The sequence below is a fragment of the Phoxinus phoxinus genome, assembly GCF_949152265.1.
Source record: "Phoxinus phoxinus genome assembly, chromosome: 5".
Classification (NCBI taxonomy): Eukaryota; Metazoa; Chordata; class Actinopteri; order Cypriniformes; family Leuciscidae; genus Phoxinus; species Phoxinus phoxinus.
In genome coordinates this window covers 188,539-210,000 of record NC_136880.1, presented here as the reverse complement: position 1 = coordinate 210,000, position 21,462 = coordinate 188,539, and the positions used below count along the sequence as shown (strand labels likewise).

Here is a 21,462-nt window from a genome sequence, read left to right as displayed (position 1 = left end):
ATTTGTAGCTGTTGTTTGAATGGTAGTTTAGTAAATTTGTTTGTTTGATCTCCGGCTATGGATTTGAAATGGTCCTCACTGCAGAACACAAAATCCAGGGGGAGCAGTTGGATCCAGATCCAACTCCTCCCACCTTACATATACCTAAACCTACCCATCTCAACCCCCTGATCCCTAAACCTACCAATCTCCAGCCCCTGATCCTTAAACCCACCCCTAAACCTACAAATCTCCACCCCCTGATCCTTAAACCCACCCCTAAACCTACAAATCTCCACCCCCTGATCCTTAAACCCACCCCTAAACCTACAAATCTCCACCCCTTAGATCTGGATCCAACTCCGCCCCCTGGATCTCGTGTACTGCAGTGAGGTGATACTGATGGATTTGCCTCCCCCTCCCTTTCTCTTTCCTCTCAGACTCGCGCTTCGCAGTTTTGGCACATTCTGGGAAGAAGCGCGCAGGTCAAATCACCTTTATTTATATAGTGCTTTTTACAATACAGTTTGTATTAAAGCAGCTTCACAGTGATAACATGAGAATAATACAACAAAGTCTGTTTCTAAAAGAAAATTGCGTCATTGTCCACCTTAAGTAAGGCAGATCACTAATATTGTTGAATATTAAATGTCCTCAACTAAGTATGCCAAAATCCAAGGCAACAGTGGCAAGGAACCAAAACTCCATCAGGTGACAGAATGGAGAAAAAAAACTTGGGAGAACCCAGGCTCAGTCGGGGGCCAGTTCTCCTCTGGCCAACGAGCGAACAGTGGATGATTATGATTCAGGAGCATTACAGGTCAGAAGTCAGATTGGATCAAAACATTCAGAATATTAATCCAGTTCCATCTGGTTGGAGGTCGGAGTCATCACACCGGTATGGAGACGAGTTTGTAGAGGATCAGTGCCGATGGCTGTCGTGTTGATGAGGCCTTCACAGGCCTGATGAGGCTGGTACTTCAGTGATGCGTCATAGATGGGTCCAGGTGCAGGTCCACCATCTGATCTGGATACGGCTGAGATCACGTTGACTTCAGTAACTGGGAAAGGACTGGTTGACACTTCAGGACTGCGTTGTCATCGTGTCCAGGCACAGGTCCTTCATCAGATCTGGATACGTTCTGGATCCGGCGGACTGCGTTAAACCTCGGATAAATAGAGAGTCTAATATTAGCGTTGACAGCATCCTTCTTATGATATAACAAGTACATCAGGATTTATGGGGATTGTTCCCGGTTCCGGCTGACCTAATCTATGCAGCCTAAATTTAATTATGGAAGTCTATAATGTGTTATGTGTATGCTAGGCCAAAGAGATGTATTTTTAGTCTAGATTTGAACTGACAGAGTGTGTCTGCTTCCCGGACAATTTTAGGAAGATTGTTCCAAAGTTTTGGTGCTAAATAGGAAAAGGATCTACCGCCAGCAGTCAATTTTGATATTCTAGGTATTATTAACTGGCCGGAGTTTTGAGATCGCAGTAGACGTGAAGGACTATAATGTGTTAAGAGCTCGCTCAAGTACTGCGGAGCTAAACCATTTAGTGCTTTGTAAGTTATCAGCAATATCTAAACATGTATACGATGTTTAATAGGCAGCCAATGCAGTGTTGACAGAACGGGGCTAATATGGTCATACTTCCTGGTTCTGGTAAGAACTCGAGCTGCTGCGTTTTGAACCAGCTGTAGTTTGTTTGTTAAGCGTGCAGGGCAACCACCCAGTAGAGCATTACAATAATCTAGCCTTGAGGTCATGAACGCATCAACTAATGGTTCTGCATTATTCATTGAGAGCATATGACGTAATTTAGATATATTTTTAAGATGAAAAAAAGCGGTTTTACAGATACTAGACACATGACTTTCAAAAGAAAGATTGGTATCAAAGAGCACACCCAGGTTCCTAAACGACGACGAAGACTTGACCGAGCAGCCATCAAGTGTTAGACAGATTCTAGATTATTACGTGAGGATTTTTTTTGTCCAATAATTAGAATCTCTGTTTTTTCTGAATATTCATATTCATATTCATTCTTTATTGTCCTCAATAGAGGAAATTTGTTTCCACAGTCTGTACCAGGAGCAACATTCAACACTCATAACATACACATATTACACATTGTACACATAAATTAGGCTTTCTGTGAGTTCAAAGCTCTTATAGCTGAGATTACAAAGCTCCTCCCTAGCCGTGATTTTTTTATGGGGTAGCTGTCTGTATCTACGACCTGAGGGAAGAAGGGTGAAACATGAGTTAAGCGGGTGGCTCTGATTTTTTATGATGGTGTTTGCTCTGCGAATAATAGCAGCGTCAATGAGAGCCGGCAAGTTGGGTGTGGGGCCTATTATTTTTGAGGAAGTGTTAGTGACTTTAAGAAGCTTGTTTCTATCAGTGAGTGAAAGCATCGTGTAATAGCAGGTGGCACAGTACAGAAGAATGGGTTCAAAGATACTACGGTACAAAAGGAGAAGAAAATGTGGTTTTACTGAGAGAGTCCTAAGTTTTCGTATGACAAATAGTCTCTGTTGGCAGCGCCTGTGAATGTCTGTGGTGTGATGGTGAAAACTCAGTTTATTGTCCAGAATAATGCAAAGGTACCTGAAGCTGTCAACAATGTCTACTAATTGGCCACTGATGGAGATATGGCAATGAGCAGTGGAGATTTTTTGGCGTGTGTCCAAGATAAGTTCCTTTGTTTTAGTGGTGTTAAGAAGGAGATGACTGTCTGTACACCATTGGGTGAAATGGGCAACAGATTGGTAATATGCTGTGACTGATTCCGTGCCAGTGAGGAGAGCGAGTATGGCTGTGTCATTGAAATTGAATTTCTTTATTGTCATTGTACACAAGATACAACGACATTTCAGAGCTTCTGCATAAGGTGCATGGTACATTAAAAAATAAATAAAAGTATACATAATACGAAGTAATACACAATTAAAATATTTAAACTAAGACAAAGAATAAGTCAGTGCGTCCAAGTGTTCAGTGCATATGCGTGTTCAATGTAATTATTGCTCTGGGGAAAAAGCTGTCCTTGAGTCTATTTGTCCTTGACTTAAAACATCTGTAGCGCCTATCAGAGGGCAGCAGTTTAAACAGGTGGGAACCGGAGTGAGAGTGGTCTTTTTTAATGTTCTGGGCTCTGCTGAGGCAGCGGGAGTTGTAAAGGTCCTTTAGGGAGGGAAGAGGGCAGCCAATAATCCTCTGCGCGGTGTTTATGATCCGCTGTATTCCCTTTCTCTCTGCCTCTGTACAGCTACAGTACCATACTGAGATACAGTATGTCAGCAGGCTCTCCACTGCAGAGCGATAGAAAGTCTCCAGCAGCTTCTCCTTTAGGTTGTTCTTCTTTAACACTCTCAAGAAGTGAAGGCGCTGCTGTGCCTTCTTGATGATTGCTGTGGTGTTGGCTGACCATTTGAGGTCTGCTGAGATGGTTGTGCCAAGGAATTTGAATGTTTGGACCCTCTCTACGCAGTCTCCATTGATGTAGAGGGCAGCGGGGTCTGCCCTGTGCCTTCTAAAGTCGAGGATGATTTCCTTTGTTTTGGTGGTATTTCGTGTCAGGTTATTGGCTATTGGCCTCAGTGTGAACAGCGAGGTCGTGATGTTTAAAGACTTCCCAGTCAGTATGTGTAAAGCAGTCCTGTAGCTGAGAGAGTGCCATTTCAGGCTATGTAGAAACAGTCTTTATGAGTGGTGTTTCCCGTCTTCTGAGGGAGATGTATGCTGGAGTAAGAAGCAGAGAGAGGTGGTCTGATTGGCCTAGGTGAGGTAGAGGGATAGCTCTATATGCATGTTTAATGTTGGTGTACACACGGTCCAGTGTGTTTTCCCCTCTGGTCGGACATTTAACATGTTGGAAGAAATGTGGAAGTACTGTTTTCAAATCTGCCTGATTAAAATCTCCAGCTATAATGTGTACTCCGTTGGAATGAGCACATAGCTGTTTATTTATGGCATCTAGCAAGAGAGCGAGAGCTGTACTAACATTGGCGTCGGGTGGTATGTAAACAGCGGTGACAATCACTACTGTTAGCTCTCGCGGTAAAAAGAACGGTCGGCATTTAACAGTCATGAATTCCAGGTCCGGAGAACAGTGGCTGTCTAGAATTATACTATTATTTGACCAGTCATTGTGCACAAATATACACACACCACCCCCTTTGCTCTTACCAGAGTCGTTGTTTCTGTCCCAGCGATGTAAAGTGTGACCCGCCAGCTGCACTGCGGCGTCGGGGATCCTTGGGTGAAGCCAGGTCTCGGATACTATCATAATACAGCAATCGCGGATGTAGTGGTTCCCGGCGATGTTAAGCTCTAGTTCGTCCATTTTGTGAGCTATGGATCTTGCATTTGTGAGAAACATACTTGGTAGAGAAGGCTTATGTGTTTTTTTTTCTGAGTCTCGCAAGAAGGCCGGCCCGGCAGCCCCGCTTTTGTTTTCTTTCCCGACGCCGTCTGCGTCGTCTGCCAGTACCGACAACAATCCACGGAGATCCCGGTGGTCTGGTGATATCCTTCGGGATATTGTGTGTGCGATAAAAGTCAGGTGTGACTGTAATCTTGTGTTGAAATCTGATGTCTAATAAGTTCTGACGGCTGTAATTATGCTTCACCGAAGCAACAAACAAAAAACACACGAGAAAACAAACAAAAATGCACCAAAAGCGAGAGCTGTGAGCCGCTGCATCCGTGCGCGCCGCCATCTTGGTTCCCAGTATTTCCAGTATTTCATCTGAGTATTTGAAATACTTTGTGATATCGGAAGGGCCACGGCCGTCGTCAGTATATAGTGTGTATAGGAAAGGGCTGAGGACACACCCTTGAGGGGCTCCCGTGTTGACGGTAATGGTGGGGGATGTTATACTACCCACCCTTACTGCCTGTGGTCTGTCACTGAGAAAATCATAAATCCAGTGAATTAGAAGAGGTGGCACGTGAAGCTGTTGAAGTTTAATTATCATGAGGTGGCGTTGTATCGTATTGAAGGCGGAGCTGAAATCTATAAAAAGAATCCTGGCATAATGGCCAGGAGAGTCCAGATGTTGGAGGAGAGTATGAAGGAGGCATGCAACAGCATCCTCTGTTCCTCTTTTGGCCTTGTAGGCAAACTGGTAAGGATCCAGCTGTGGGCCGACAACCGGAAGGATAGTGTTTAAAACCAATTTTTGCTATTATTGAAGTAAGTGCTACTGGTCTGTAATGGTTCAATTCACAGGGGCGAGGTCTTTTAGGTACAGGAATAATAGTGGCGGTTTTCCAGAGGGTTGGGACAGTTGCTGTCTGTAGTGACTCTTTGAAAAGTGAATGGAGAACAGGAGATAGCTCCAAGGCACAATTCTTGAGCAGCCTCCCCGTGATTCCATCTGGGCCAGGGGCTTTGCCGGTATGGCACCTCCTGAGCTGCTGATGGACGTCTTCCACCGTTAAGGGGACAACGTGTGGCTCTTCAGGAGTGGGTAGGCTCCTGAGCAGTCTCTCACATTCAGTGGTGCAATTCAGGGTGTCAAACCTGGCATAAAATTTGTTCAGGTCCTTGGTGAACAAGCTGTGATCAATAGATGTAGGAATGCTGGCATTCGAAGTGGTTCCAGTAAGTGTTTTCACCTTCTGAAAGGCCTGTCTGGTGTTCATACTACTGAAATCTTTTTCTAATTTGTCCTTATATGCAAGTTTTGCCTTTTTGATTTCATTTTTCACAGAGCGATTAATGTCTCTCAGTAAAAGCCAATCTTTGCGATTAAATGCTTGTTGTTTCTCCTTGAGTTTAAGTTTTATTTGGCAGGTCATCCATGGTCTCGAGTTGGGATATCTTTTCACAGTTTTGACTGGAATACTAGTTGCCATGCAAAACTTAATGCAATCAGTTATTATCTCCGTTTTTTTATCTAGGTCGCCATCAAAAATATTCCAGTCTGTACATGCAAATGACCCTTGGAGTTGTGCAGTTGCTTCCTCTGTCCACTGGGCAAGTAGCTGGCTTTTCTCTCTTCAGCATTTGTCTATATTGCGGAAGTAAAAAGACGATGTTGTGATCCGCGGAGCCTAGTGGTGGTTGTACGCGAGCAGTATAAGCATTGTTTATGTTCCCGTAACACAGATCTAACACATTTTCTTTCCTAGTGGGGGAATCAACATACTGCTTAAAAGATGGAAGAACACTGTCCAACTTGCAGCTATTAAAATCCCCCATAATAAACACAGGGGCCTCAGAGTATTTATTCAACATAGTATGAACATTCTGAGCTGCTAGCTCGGCTGCCGTGTTGGTATTAACACCAGGCGGAATATAAACACAGCTGATTACCAGCGTGGAGAATTCCCGAGGGAGATAGTAGGGACGAAGCGAGACAGTCAGCATTTCAATGTCAGGTGTGCAGATCTTATCATGGATCTTGATGTTATTGCACCACCGATTGTTAACATAAACACAAACACCTCCGCCCCTTTCCTTACCGGAATCACTCGTCCGATCTGCTCGGATAATGGTGAAGTTATCCAAACTAACCTCCTCATCTGGGATGGAGTCCTTCAGCCACGTCTCGGACAGTGCGATGATGCAGGCCTCACGAAAGGATTTTTCCCCCCGGCATCTGGCATGTAGGATGTCCATCTTGTTCCGGAGAGATTGTATATTAGCCATCACAACTGAGGGAAGAGGGGGGTTAAAGGGACGCCTCCGTAACCTGGCACGAACCCCTCCGCGCCTTCCTCGCTTCCTCGGCTTGCTTAGGATGTCAGCTGGTATCACCTCCGATGGTATTGGTCAGTGAGTGGCAAAGCCTCGTAGAGAGAGGAGATCTTGATGGGAGTAAGTTATTTTGTTGCTGCTGTGCACATCCAGATGAAATGCTGCGCACCTGAGATCGCGGGTGATCAATAGAAAGATTGCAATGATCCCTAGACATATATTGTGTTATCCATAGTGTTTTTATGGACTTACACAGTACAAAACAAAGCGAGAGGACAAAACAAACAAAAAAGTGAACAATTAAGTATTAAGAATTAAGTAGTAGGTAGTTGCTAGTCATCCAGTTTTTTATATCAGCTATACATTCCGTTAATTTTTTTAATTGGTACGTTTCGTCAGGGCGTGAAGAAATATAGAGCGGAGTATCATCAGCATAACAGTGAAAACTAATGCCATGCTTCCTAATGATATCTCCTAGGGGTAGCATGTACAGAGTGAACAGCAACGGTCCTAGTACTGAGCCTTGTGGTACACCATACTGAACTTTTGATAGATTAGACCTCTTCATTTACTGCTACAAACTGATAACGGTCAGATAAGTATGATTTAAAAACCATGCTAATGCATTTCCACTAATGCCAACATAATTTTCGAGTCTATTTAAAAGAATGTTGTGGTCGATAGTGTCAAATGCAGCACTATGATCGAGTAACACTAATAGGGAGATACAACCACGATCGGATGATAAAAGCAAATCATTTGTGACTCTGAGAGTGGTCTCAGTACTATGGTATGGTCTATATCCTGATTGTAAATCCTTGCAGATATAATTTCTTTCTAAACAGGAACATAGTTGTGAAGCCTTTTCTAGTATCTTTAAAAGAAAAGGTAGATTCGAGATCGGCCTTTAATTGACTAATTCTGTAGGATTAAATTGTGTTTTTTTAACAAGCGGTTTAATCATAGCCAGCTTAACTTTTTGGTACGAATCCTAATGACAAAGATGAATTACCGTAAAACTTCAAATAATAGCCCGGGTTTTTATTTTCCCAAATCGCCGAACTGCACCGGCTTGTATTTGAGAGAGGCGTCTAAATGAGACAGGCCTTTAATTTAGTGTTAAGACTTCATCCTGTGCTGCAATATACATTTAGTTTTACATTAATTTACAGAAATCAGCTGGTTGAATGAAAATTGCTGATGTTATCGGATTTTCAGGTGATATTCTCAATTCATTCAGTTAACGGACGCTCTGAGGTAAAGTGTTCAGACTGCAGACTAAGCAACGATTGTATTTGATTGTACAGTAGGCTACAATCATAAAATACGGTAGTACAGACATTATTTGATTCCATAATGTCCTTAAACATAACAATATTGCTGGCCATAACTAACAAAGTGCGCGTCCAGTGTGCGATACCTCAAGTTGTCATAGACGCGACGTGGCGCTTCTCGTCTGGTGTGAGATACCTCGAGTTGTCATAGACGGGACGCGGCGCTTCTCGTCCGGTGTGGGATACCTCGAGTTGTCATAGACGCGGCGCTTCTCGTCCGGTGTGGGATACCTCGAGTTGTCATAGACGCGGCGCTTCTTGTACGGTGTGCGATACCTCGAGTTGTCATAGACGCGGCGCTTCTCGTACGGTGTGCGATACCTCGAGTTGTCATAGACGCAACGCGGTGCTAACTCTCTCCGCCTGCCTTGCTTGCGCTAACAGCTCCCAGCCAGATGTGCAGGGCTCTCTTGCGTGCGCAATCTGCATGGAAATGGCTTAAACAGATTATCTGACGGGTTTTAGAAGATTAAATACAACCCGAAACTAAGAAACAGACCAGGCCTCTATTTGAGACCGGCCTTTATTTATCCAAACCTGTAGCCACACCAGGCGTGTAAAAGAGACAGGCGTCTATTTGGGACTTGGCTATTATTTGAAGTTTTACGGTATTGATATTAAGAAGAGGATCTATGACCTCTGGAAGCATCTCTTTCAATAGCTTAGTCGGTATAGGGTCTAGCATATAGTACATGTTGTCGATTTAGATGATTTAACGAGTTTAGAAAATTCTTCCTCTCCTATAGTAATGAATGAATCAAATTGTTCCTTATGGAGACTACAATGCACTCCCTGATGTGATAATGTACTAGATGGTTGCATAGTTATAATTTTGTCCCTGATATTATCAATCTTATAAGTGGAGCAGTTCATACAGTCGAGTCATTACTGCTGTGCTACTTGAAAACTTCTGAGGTTGAAGCTTTATTTTTTGTTAGTTTAGCCACTGTTTCAAATAAATACCTAGGCTTTTGTTTATGTTCTTCTAATAGGGTTGAAAAATAAGGAGATCTAGCAGCTTTTAAGGCCTCTCTGTATGCAATCGAGCTCTCTTTCCATGAAATGCGAAATACCTCTAGTTTTGTTTTCTTCCAGTTTCGCTCCATTTTTCTGGCTGCTCTCTTAACCCTCTGGGGTCTGAGGTGTTTTCGGGGTCCTGGAGGTGTTCTGACATGCTCTGACATTTGTGCTTATTTCTGTTACTGACATTTCCATGGCTAAAGTCTTATTACACTGTATTCAGAACAAACTCTGCTACAATAATATGTAAGCAGCATGTATGTAAAGTTTGTAGTTTTGAGATAATTACGTTTATGTGTGGTTTGTGGGGGAAAAAATTGTCACTGAAATAAGGTCAAGAAACTCATACTGATTATTTTCAATACTGAAAATTGTATCGCGTAGCATAGAATATTTTCTTCAAAATATGTGAAAAGCATCATGCATACTCATTCAGCTAAAACAATATATTGATTTAAAATTTGTAAGACGAAGAGGCATGAATCATCAATGTAAGAAATAGTTGACTTTGATGTTCATGTAACCTGATTTCTGTTCTGTTCTAATTGTTGATGTTTGTTGTGTCTGGCAGTGAAGTATGTGGACTGTGGCAGACGGGCTCATGTGAGGTTTGAATGCAGTGAGCCTGAAGACTTCTGGATCTCAGTGGATGGAGTTGTGTACGCCCTCCGCCCGCTACATCCGTCCCACTCCTGGACGCGGACTCCTCTGATCATTAAAGCCCAGGACGAGGCCAGCCGTCAGCAGTGGAGGACACAGCTCACACTGATCCCAGCCAGAGCTCATCCACCACAGGTATGACATCTGCATCATGTCATGTGTCAGAGCTGGAAGAGGCATTCTGGAGATATTAACACAGTTATAGCTGTAATGTAGTGATCCTGGAGATATTAAAACAGTTATAGCTGTAGTCAAGCCAAGTCAAGTCACCTTCATTTATATAGCGCTTTTAACAATATAGTTTGTTTCAAAGCAGCTTTACAGTGATTGTGCAGCTAAAGGTAGTTTTTATTGATTCATTTCCATCGCAACGATCATTAGTTGTTAACTTAGGGGTCGCTAACACGACACCGTTCTAACAGAAAACCCTTAACCCTCTGGGGTCTGAGGTGTTCACTTACGAGAGGTTCTCTCATATTGCCTAATAGCATTACGCTACGGGTAAAGTCTTTCCTCGAGATATGAAGCCAAAAAATTATCCTTAATTTTTGCATTTATTGTCAACGCAGTGCAGCAGCAGGCAGACCTAGAGCAGGCTGTCTAGCTTGCTCATTGGCTGCCGTGCGGCAACTGCAGCAGCCTACCACTGAGCCTCATGTGACGTCGCGCCCTCACGCATCATAGCCCGCCAGAATGGGGGTGGCTTAGCGTATAAAAGGAAGGGCTCAGGGGCTTCTTCCCTGATTTGCATCTCTTCAGCGAAGCCCTACGCATCGCTATAGACTCTGAGAGAAGCCGCCGCCGTTGAAGCAAGCGACCAGCAAGCTTAAGACAGAGACTGAGGAAGCCGGCCGTCTTCGCCGCCTTCAGTCATCCGTGCCTGCTGCGCTATCCGGCGACTGTATCCTTTTGCTTCTACTTCTCTGTGTGTTCGCTGCTGCGACGCACGTGTCTAAAAGAGCCGAGGCGTTTGGTTCAAAATGCCTCGTTTTTCCTGTGGGCAACGGAGACCGCCATGTGATCTGTGCTCTCTGCCTGGGACGAGACCACGCAGCCCTCGCTCTGTCTTCGGGAGGCTGCGCCCACTGCAATGAGCTGTCAATGTTGACCCTGCGGGCTCGACTTGCTGTGTTCGACGCTGAAGCCGTCACTCCGCCGGACCGCGCAAGAAGCGCCGCTCCCAGAGACCACCAGAATCCGATTTGGCCCACGAGCGCTCGCCGGAACCCTTCCCTCGAGCCTCGCTCTCCCCCTCGCCACGTACTGGTCCACACAGACAACATGTCTGTGGTGTCCTACGTGAACCGCCAGGGCGGTGTCAGATCCAGAACTCTCTGCGCTCTGGCGGAACGCCTCCTCGTTTGGGCTCAACACTCACTGCGCTCGCTCAGAGCCGCGCATGTGCCGGGCCACCTGAACGATGGTCCAGACAAACTGTCCAGGGACAAGGTTCCCCCGGGGGAATGGTCCCTGCACCCGCAGACAGTCCAGTCGCTGTGGCGTCTTTTTGGCAAACCTCTTCGACCTCTTTGCATCAAAAGACAACGCTCATTTGCCTAAGGTTCTTTTCAAAGAACGAGGACGTGCTGGCCCAAGCTTGGACCAGCTGCTCGCTGTACGCTTTCCCTCCAATCTGACTGTTACCACAGGTCATCAGGAGAATCAGGGAAGTGCGCCACTCTGTGCTCCTCATAGCCCCGCGATGGGAGAACCAGACATGGTTCCCAGAGTTGATGCAGCTGTCAGGCTTAGCCCCATGCCCGATCCCGGTAAGCAGAGATCTCCTCTCTGGTCCTCTCGCTGGTCTCTGCATGCATGGATAATCAACGGATACCCGTTGCTCTGCCAGAAGGGGTTGTGAACACGATCACGCAGTCTAGAGCTCCCTCTACGAGACGGCTCTACACGTCCAAATGGTCTGTGTTGCACTGACAAAGGTTTAGACCCACAAACTTGTGGGGTTTCGTGGGTGCTTTGCTTCCTTCAAGAGCTGCTGGACATGGGCAGGTCCCCATCTATGCTCAAAGTATATGTTGCGACCATTGCAGCATTCGCAGAGTCGACGTGCGGCCAGGCAATAGGAAGGAACGAGCTCATCATCCGCTTCCTTAAGGGAGCCAGGAGGATGAATCCCCCGCGGCCCCCATCGGTTCCTATTTGGGATCTTTCTTTGGTCTTGGAGGCCCTGAAAGCTCATCCCTTTGAACCCTCAAACACTGTGGATCTGAAATAGATCTCAAAACCGTTTTTCTGATAGCCCTGTCATCAGTTAAACGAGTGCGTGACTTACACGTGTTATCTGTTAACGCCGCGTGTCTCGAGTTCAGACCCAATGACTCTAAAGTCATCCTTAAACCGAGACATGGTTTGATGGTTTGTCCCCAAAGTGATCGGCACCCCTTTCAGAGCGCAGATCATTTCACTCTCTGCTTTGCCGGCATCTGGCAGCGAGGTCGACGGCAATCTCCTCTGCCCTGTCAGAGCGCTGAGAATTTACATCACGCGCTGCGACGCCTTCAGGTGCTCGGAGCAGCTCTTTGTTTCGTTTGGTGACCAAGGGTCTCGCCGCCTCGAGAAACAGTCTGTCCAGATGGATAGTGGATGCTATTGCAGCAGCTTATGCGTCTAAAGACCTGCAGTACCCTCTTGGCATCAGCGCTCATTCCACCAGAGGCATGGCCTCGTCGTGGGCTTGGTCCAGCAGGATTTCTATTCATGACATTTGTACGGCGGCAGGCTGGGCCTCCCCCTCTACATTTGTTAGGTTCTATAACCTGGAAGTTCCCGCCTTGCAGGCTAGACTTTTATCAGTCTAAGTCACGATTCGGCTCTCCTGGTTACAGACCGGCTCTATATATATCCCCTACTGTGTGCTTATGTACATGTGCGGGCCCACTCTGTTGGCCGCCTTTTTCCCACTTATCTGTGTCCCACGGATTTGTGGCTCCTCCCCCAGTCTGTGCCGGCAGATTCAACCAGGCCATCTGTTACGTAGCCAACGCATTGCATTGTGTTTATAAACTTTATTTTCAAAAATGGATAATTTCCTGAATTTTCTAATAAACGACATAGTTGGATGACACGACTGTGTCAGCGTTTCGAGAGTATAAGGTAACAAGCAATTTTGGGGGGAATTTTAGGAGGAGCCAGAAATCCGTACAGTTTTCAAACCCGTGGGACCGGATTGCGAAAGCGTGGGCACGGTTTATGAATTTGTGGGTACAGATTGCAAAAACTGAAAGCACGGTTTACAGATCTGAGAGCGTGGATTAGAAACTCGTGGGTACGGTTTATTAATCCGTGTGCACAATTTGTTAAACCGAGGGAACAGTTTGAGAATTCGTGAGTCCAGGTTATAAACGGAGCGGACGGATTGCAAAACTGTCGCCACGGATAGTTTTTCCTCTCCCACAGGAGACTTCCCGGGCTCCGTAGCACGGGGATTTCAGACACAACCATCACAACCGCGGACTTCATTCACCACCTCTAAAAGTAAGCTATGGCTTGTTTAACTTGTTCGTTATAGTTAATTTGACCAACGTTAAATCTAGAGAATAGTGGTCCAAACAGCATGCCTCTTTATGCAAAATTATGTTTTCATGTAGCCTAAGGCTGTCAATAGACTCAAATGATAATTAATGATGGCAAATGTTTTCTAATTAATGTGCATGAATTCACTGAGATTTGTTTCTTTCAAATCGCAGTGCTTAAATACCAAATATGTTGCTCTTTCCAATGACGGAAAACAACATATAAAACTGATAATGGTGTTGTATCGATGTTTCTCTTGAAGCAGGGTCAGACAGGGGACTGGGGGCAAAATGCCAGCAGAATCAATACAATGCACCCAAAATTCAAGATATGGTGGGAAAAGTTATTTTAATTTTAATAACCTATGATAGCCTATTAACCAATATTTCCAGAATATTGGTGAGATTGCAACAGAGTAACAGTTCAGTAAACAAAGTGTGAATATTGTGATAAGTGACATTTTTTACATAATGTTGTCAATATTCTCGGTTTTTGCTCTATTTCTCCAACGACAGTAGTTCCAAACAAGCCACAGCAAAAGAGTTACGACTTCCGTGTCTCTGAACGGATCCGGGGTTAGTGGTTCAGTGACCCAGTTGCTGAGTTCCAGAACGATTCATTTAAATGACTCATGACTCATCATTACGACGGTGATTTGCCGCCACCTACTGGTGGTTTTAATTTCATAATTAGAAATATAATTTATTATTTTTTCCCCATCTCATTCCAATTTTTTTCTATATTCATTTTTATTTTTTATTTAAATCATTAATCTCATAACATTATTTATGCTGTTGTAATTGCAGTGTAAATGCATGGGTACAATAAAAAAATGGTTAGAATATAGTTAGAAAATAAATGCCCCAGGAAATTAATGTGAAAGTGCATTTCTGCCGGTAATATTCCATGAAAAAATAAAATAAGCAAAGTGACATTTACTATAAAACCTATACTATAAAAATTAATGCATCACACTTGTGAATTTACCTTCAAATGATTAATCTTCAAAAATGTTCGTATAATTGTTATAAGAATAATTCGTCATACTGGCCTGGCTCCTCTCCTAGCCAGGGAATACGGGGTGACCTCAGGGTCCAGGACACATGCAGAGCTCAGAGCACTTCCTCAGGCCAAACACTGTTACTACACTCTTTTACTCTATCTGATCGCCAAACACTGTTACTACACTCTTTTACTCTGATCGCCAAACACTGTTACTACACTCTTTTACTCTGATCGCCAAACACTGTTACTACACTCTTTTACTCTATCTGATCGCCAAACACTGTTACTACACTCTTTTACTCTATCTGATCGCCAAACACTGTTACTACACTCTTTTACTCTATCTGATCGCCAAACACTGTTACTACACTCTTTTACTCTATCTGATCGCCAAACACTGTTACTACACTCTTTTACTCTATCTGATCGCCAAACACTGTTACTACACTCTTTTACTCTGATCGCCAAACACTGTTACTACACTCTTTTACTCTGATCGCCAAACACTGTTACTACACTCTTTTACTCTGATTGCCAAACACTGTTACTACACTCTTTTACTCTGATCGCCAAACACTGTTACTACACTCTTTTACTCTGATCACCAAACACTGTTACTACACTCTTTTACTCTATCTGATCGCCAAACACTGTTACTACACTCTTTTACTCTATCTGATCGCCAAACACTGTTACTACACTCTTTTACTCTGATCGCCAAACACTGTTACTACACTCTTTTACTCTATCTGATCGCCAAACACTGTTACTACACTCTTTTACTCTATCTGATCGCCAAACACTGTTACTACACTCTTTTACTCTATCTGATCGCCAAACACTGTTACTACACTCTTTTACTCTATCTGATCGCCAAACACTGTTACTACACTCTTTTACTCTGATCGCCAAACACTGTTACTACACTCTTTTACTCTGATTGCCAAACACTGTTACTACACTCTTTTACTCTGATCGCCAAACACTGTTACTACACTCTTTTACTCTGATCACCAAACACTGTTACTACACTCTTTTACTCTATCTGATCGCCAAACACTGTTACTACACTCTTTTACTCTATCTGATCGCCAAACACTGTTACTACACTCTTTTACTCTACCTGATCGCCAAACACTGTTACTACACTCTTTTACTCTATCTGATCACCAAACACTGTAACTACACTCTTTTACTCTGATCGCCAAACACTGTAACTACACTCTTTTACTCTATCTGATCGCCAAACACTGTTACTACACTCTTTTACTCTATCTGATCGCCAAACACTGTTACTACACTCTTTTACTCTATCTGATCGCCAAACACTGTTACTACACTCTTTTACTCTGATCACCAAACACTGTTACTACACTCTTTTACTCTATCTGATCGCCAAACACTGTTACTACACTCTTTTACTCTATCTGATCGCCAAACACTGTTACTACACTCTTTTACTCTGATCACCAAACACTGTTACTACACTCTTTTACTCTATCTGATCGCCAAACACTGTTACTACACTCTTTTACTCTATCTGATCACCAAACACTGTAACTACACTCTTTTACTCTATCTGATCGCCAAACACTGTTACTACACTCTTTTACTCTATCTGATCGCCAAACACTGTTACTACACTCTTTTACTCTGATCACCAAACACTGTTACTACACTCTTTTACTCTATCTGATCGCCAAACACTGTAACTACACTCTTTTACTCTATCTGATCGCCAAACACTGTTACTACACTCTTTTACTCTATCTGATCGCCAAACACTGTTACTACACTCTTTTACTCTGATCACCAAACACTGTTACTACACTCTTTTACTCTATCTGATCGCCAAACACTGTTACTACACTCTTTTACTCTATCTGATCGCCAAACACTGTAACTACACTCTTTTACTCTATCTGATCGCCAAACACTGTTACTACACTCTTTTACTCTATCTGATCGCCAAACACTGTTACTACACTCTTTTACTCTGATCACCAAACACTGTTACTACACTCTTTTACTCTATCTGATCGCCAAACACTGTTACTACACTCTTTTACTCTATCTGATCGCCAAACACTGTTACTACACTCTTTTACTCTATCTGATCACCAAACACTGTAACTACACTCTTTTACTCTATCTGATCGCCAAACACTGTTACTACACTCTTTTACTCTATCTGATCGCCAAACACTGTTACTAGACTCTTTTACTCTGATCACCAAACACTGTTACTACACTCTTTTACTCTATCTGATCGCCAAACACTGTAACTACACTCTTTTACTCTATCTGATCGCCAAACACTGTTACTACACTCTTTTACTCTATCTGATCACCAAACACTGTTACTACACTCTTTTACTCTATCTGATCGCCAAACACTGTTACTACACTCTTTTACTCTATCTGATCGCCAAACACTGTTACTACACTCTTTTACTCTGATCGCCAAACACTGTTACTACACTCTTTTACTCTGATCGCCAAACACTGTTACTACACTCTTTTACTCTATCTGATCGCCAAACACTGTAACTACACTCTTTTACTCTATCTGATCGCCAAACACTGTTACTACACTCTTTTACTCTGATCGCCAAACACTGTTACTACACTCTTTTACTCTATCTGATCGCCAAACACTGTTACTACACTCTTTTACTCTATCTGATCGCCAAACACTGTTACTACACTCTTTTACTCTGATCGCCAAACACTGTTACTACACTCTTTTACTCTGATCGCCAAACACTGTTACTACACTCTTTTACTCTATCTGATCGCCAAACACTGTTACTACACTCTTTTACTCTGATCGCCAAACACTGTTACTACACTCTTTTACTCTATCTGATCGCCAAACACTGTTACTACACTCTTTTACTCTATCTGATCGCCAAACACTGTTACTACACTCTTTTACTCTATCTGATCGCCAAACACTGTTACTACACTCTTTTACTCTGATCGCCAAACACTGTTACTACACTCTTTTACTCTATCTGATCGCCAAACACTGTTACTACACTCTTTTACTCTATCTGATCGCCAAACACTGTTACTACACTCTTTTACTCTGATCACCAAACACTGTTACTACACTCTTTTACTCTATCTGATCGCCAAACACTGTAACTACACTCTTTTACTCTATCTGATCGCCAAACACTGTTACTACACTCTTTTACTCTATCTGATCACCAAACACTGTTACTACACTCTTTTACTCTGATCGCCAAACACTGTTACTACACTCTTTTACTCTATCTGATCGCCAAACACTGTTACTACACTCTTTTACTCTATCTGATCGCCAAACACTGTTACTACACTCTTTTACTCTGATCGCCAAACACTGTTACTACACTCTTTTACTCTATCTGATCGCCAAACACTGTTACTACACTCTTTTACTCTATCTGATCGCCAAACACTGTTACTACACTCTTTTACTCTGATCGCCAAACACTGTTACTACACTCTTTTACTCTATCTGATCGCCAAACACTGTTACTACACTCTTTTACTCTATCTGATCGCCAAACACTGTTACTACACTCTTTTACTCTGATCACCAAACACTGTTACTACACTCTTTTACTCTATCTGATCGCCAAACACTGTTACTACACTCTTTTAGGTTCAGGTTCAGGTTCAGATTTATTGATATAGCCCATTTCATACACAGAACGGTAGTCCAATGTGCTTTACATCATCATAACAAAGTAAACAATATAGTTAAAACAAGTAAAAAATACAAGTACAAATTAAGTCAGTTATAACGAAAAGGCATCAGAGAAAAGTTTAGTTTTTAGTCTAGATTTAAAAATGGAAATAGTAGGAGAGGTCTTAATGTCTATGGGAAGACGGTTCCAAAGACGGACCGCATAACAGGTAAAGGCTGCCTCCCCTTGTTTAGTACGAGCACTGGGTTGTACCAATTGGAGTTTTGCAGCTGATCTAAGTGATCTTATAGGGTTATATGTTTCAAACATCTCTGCTATATAGAGAGGTCCTTGACCATTTAATGTTTTAAAAAGAAGAAAAAGGACTTTAAAATCAATTCTATAAATCACTGGTAACCAGTGTAGAGTTTTTAAAATAGGTGTAATATGCTCTCTTCTTTTGGTTCTGGTCAATAGCCTTGCTGCTGCATTTTGAATTAATTGAAGAGGTTTTATTGTTTTTTTAGGGAGCCCAGTGAAAAGACCATTGCAGTAATCGACCCTACTAGTTATAAAAGCATGAATAAGCTTTTCTAAATCTACCGGTAGTATAAAATTTTTAACCTTTGCAATGTTTTTTAAATGAAAAAAAGCCGATTTTGTAACAGCCTTCATGTGGCTTTCGAAGCTTAGGTCACTATCAATAATTACCCCAAGGTTTTTAACGGTTTCTACTACATCAAAACCTTTTGATTCCAGAAGTGTATGTAGCATTAATCTCTGATCCCTTCTCCCAAAGATAATTACTTCAGTTTTATCTGTATTTAATTTAAGAAGATTTTTAGACATCCAGTTTTGAACTTGATTAAGACAATGATCAAGAGATTCAAGAGGAGCAAATTCATTTGGAGACAGGGATAGGTATAACTGTGTGTCATCTGCATAGCTATGGTAACTAATGGAATGATTTTTTATAATTTGGCCAAGCGGAAGCATGTATAAATTGAACAAAAGAGGGCCAAGAATTGAGCCCTGAGGGACACCACATGTTAGGGACATAGGGGCTGAGGCATGATGACCAGTAGACACATAAAAACTCCTGTGTCCTAAATAGGACTTCAACCAGCAGATGACAGAGCCAGAGAGACCCACCCAGCATTCAAGTCTTTCTATTAATATGCTGTGGTCAACAGTGTCAAACGCCGCACTGAGGTCTAACAGCATAAGAACAGTGGTTTTTCCAGCATCATTATTTAACCGGATGTCATTAACTACTTTAACTAGAGCTGTTTCGGTACTATGGTATTCTCTAAAACCTGACTGGTAGAGATCAAAACAGGAAGTTGAGGTTAAAAAAGCAAAGATTTGATTAAAAACTATTTTTTCCATTATTTTGCCGATGAAAGGTAAATTTGATATGGGTCTGTAGTTATTAAGGACAGACCCATCCAAGTTGTTCTTTTTAAGTAAAGGCTTTACAACGGCTATTTTAAGAGACTTAGGGAAAACGCCACTTGATAAAGAAGTATTAATTATTAAAAGCACATCAGTTGCTATTAAATGAAGCACAGATTTGAAAAAGCTAGTAGGTAAAATGTCCAACTCAGATGTAGAGGAACTTAAACTTTGTACAGTCTTTTCAAGAATGTCAAGGTCAACAGGACTAAAATTTGATAGGGTGCTGTGCTCATCTCTTAGACCAATTGGTGATTCAAAGCAAGAAATGCTATGTAACGTATATGAGACATGACGTCTTATGTCCTCTACTTTGCTCTTAAAAAAAGAGGCAAATTCATTGCACTTATCAACAGAAAGTAATTCGGGAGGCAGATAAGGGGAAGGATTTGTTAACTTTTCAATTGTGGAGAATAACACACGGGTGTTATTTACTTTGCTGTTGATAATATTAGAAAAATAAGCTTGTCTTGCTCTACAAATTACGGAGTTATACTCATGAAGTGTCCTTTTGTGCATCAGATAATCAGAAGTAAGTTTAGATTTACGCCATTTCCTTTCTGTTCTCCTACATTCTTACTTATGCATTTTAATTGACGGGTCATTCATCCATGGAGTTTTCTGTTTGTTCGTGGATTTTTTCAGTTTTAAAGGAGCAATGTCATCAATTATGTTAGTCATTCTTAAGTTAAAATCTTCCAATAGATTATCAGCAGACTTTTGAACTAAACTTTTAGACTCAGAGAGCGCTTGTTTAAAACGAACACAAGTTCTCATTTATAATTCTCTTTTTTACTCTATCTGATCGCCAAACACTGTTTCTACACTCTTTTACTCTATCTGATCGCCAAACACTGTTACTACACTCTTTTACTCTGATCGCCAAACACTGTTACTACACTCTTTTACTCTATCTGATCGCCAAACACTGTAACTACACTCTTTTACTCTGATCGCCAAACACTGTTACTACACTCTTTTACTCTGATCGCCAAACACTGTTACTACACTCTTTTACTCTATCTGATCGCCAAACACTGTTACTACACTCTTTTACTCTATCTGATCGCCAAACACTGTTACTACACTCTTTTACTCTGATCGCCAAACACTGTTACTACACTCTTTTACTCTGATCGCCAAACACTGTTACTACACTCTTTTACTCTATCTGATCGCCAAACACTGTTACTACACTCTTTTACTCTATCTGATCGCCAAACACTGTTACTACACTCTTTTACTCTATCTGATTGCCAAACACTGTTACTACACTCTTTTACTCTGATCGCCAAACACTGTTACTACACTCTTTTACTCTGATCGCCAAACACTGTTACTACACTCTTTTACTCTATCTGATCGCCAAACACTGTAACTACACTCTTTTACTCTATCTGATCGCCAAAAACTGTTACTACACTCTTTTACTCTATCTGATCGCCAAACACTGTTACTACACTCTTTTACTCTATCTGATCGCCAAACACTGTAACTACACTCTTTTACTCTGATCGCCAAACACTGTTACTACACTCTTTTACTCTATCTGATCGCCAAACACTGTAACTACACTCTTTTACTCTATCTGATCGCCAAACACTGTAACTACACTCTTTTACTCTATCTGATCGCCAAACACTGTTACTACACTCTTTTACTCTATCTGATCGCCAAACACTGTAACTACACTCTTTTACTCTATCTGATCGCCAAACACTGTTACTACACTCTTTTACTCTATCTGATCGCCAAACACTGTTACTACACTCTTTTACTCTATCTGATCGCCAAACACTGTAACTACACTCTTTTACTCTATCTGATCGCCAAACACTGTTACTACACTCTTTTACTCTATCTGATCGCCAAACACTGTAACTACACTCTTTTACTCTGATCGCCAAACACTGTTACTACACTCTTTTACTCTGATCGCCAAACACTGTTACTACACTCTTTTACTCTATCTGATCGCCAAACACTGTTACTACACTCTTTTACTCTATCTGATCGCCAAACACTGTTACTACACTCTTTTACTCTATCTGATCGCCAAACACTGTTACTACACTCTTTTA

The 21,462-nt window shown here is 42.2% G+C and overlaps 1 protein-coding gene across 1 annotated transcript in view; it reads left to right on the top strand.

Moving 5' to 3' along the window:
* LOC306998420 (cadherin-2) overlaps positions 1–21,462 on the top strand; it is a 104,593-nt gene that overhangs the window by 28,130 nt on the left and 55,001 nt on the right. The window contains exon 3 of the mRNA XM_079612481.1: positions 9,622–9,845. Within this exon, the coding sequence (XP_079468607.1) occupies positions 9,622–9,845 (224 nt within the window). The remainder of the gene's footprint in view (positions 1–9,621; positions 9,846–21,462) is intronic.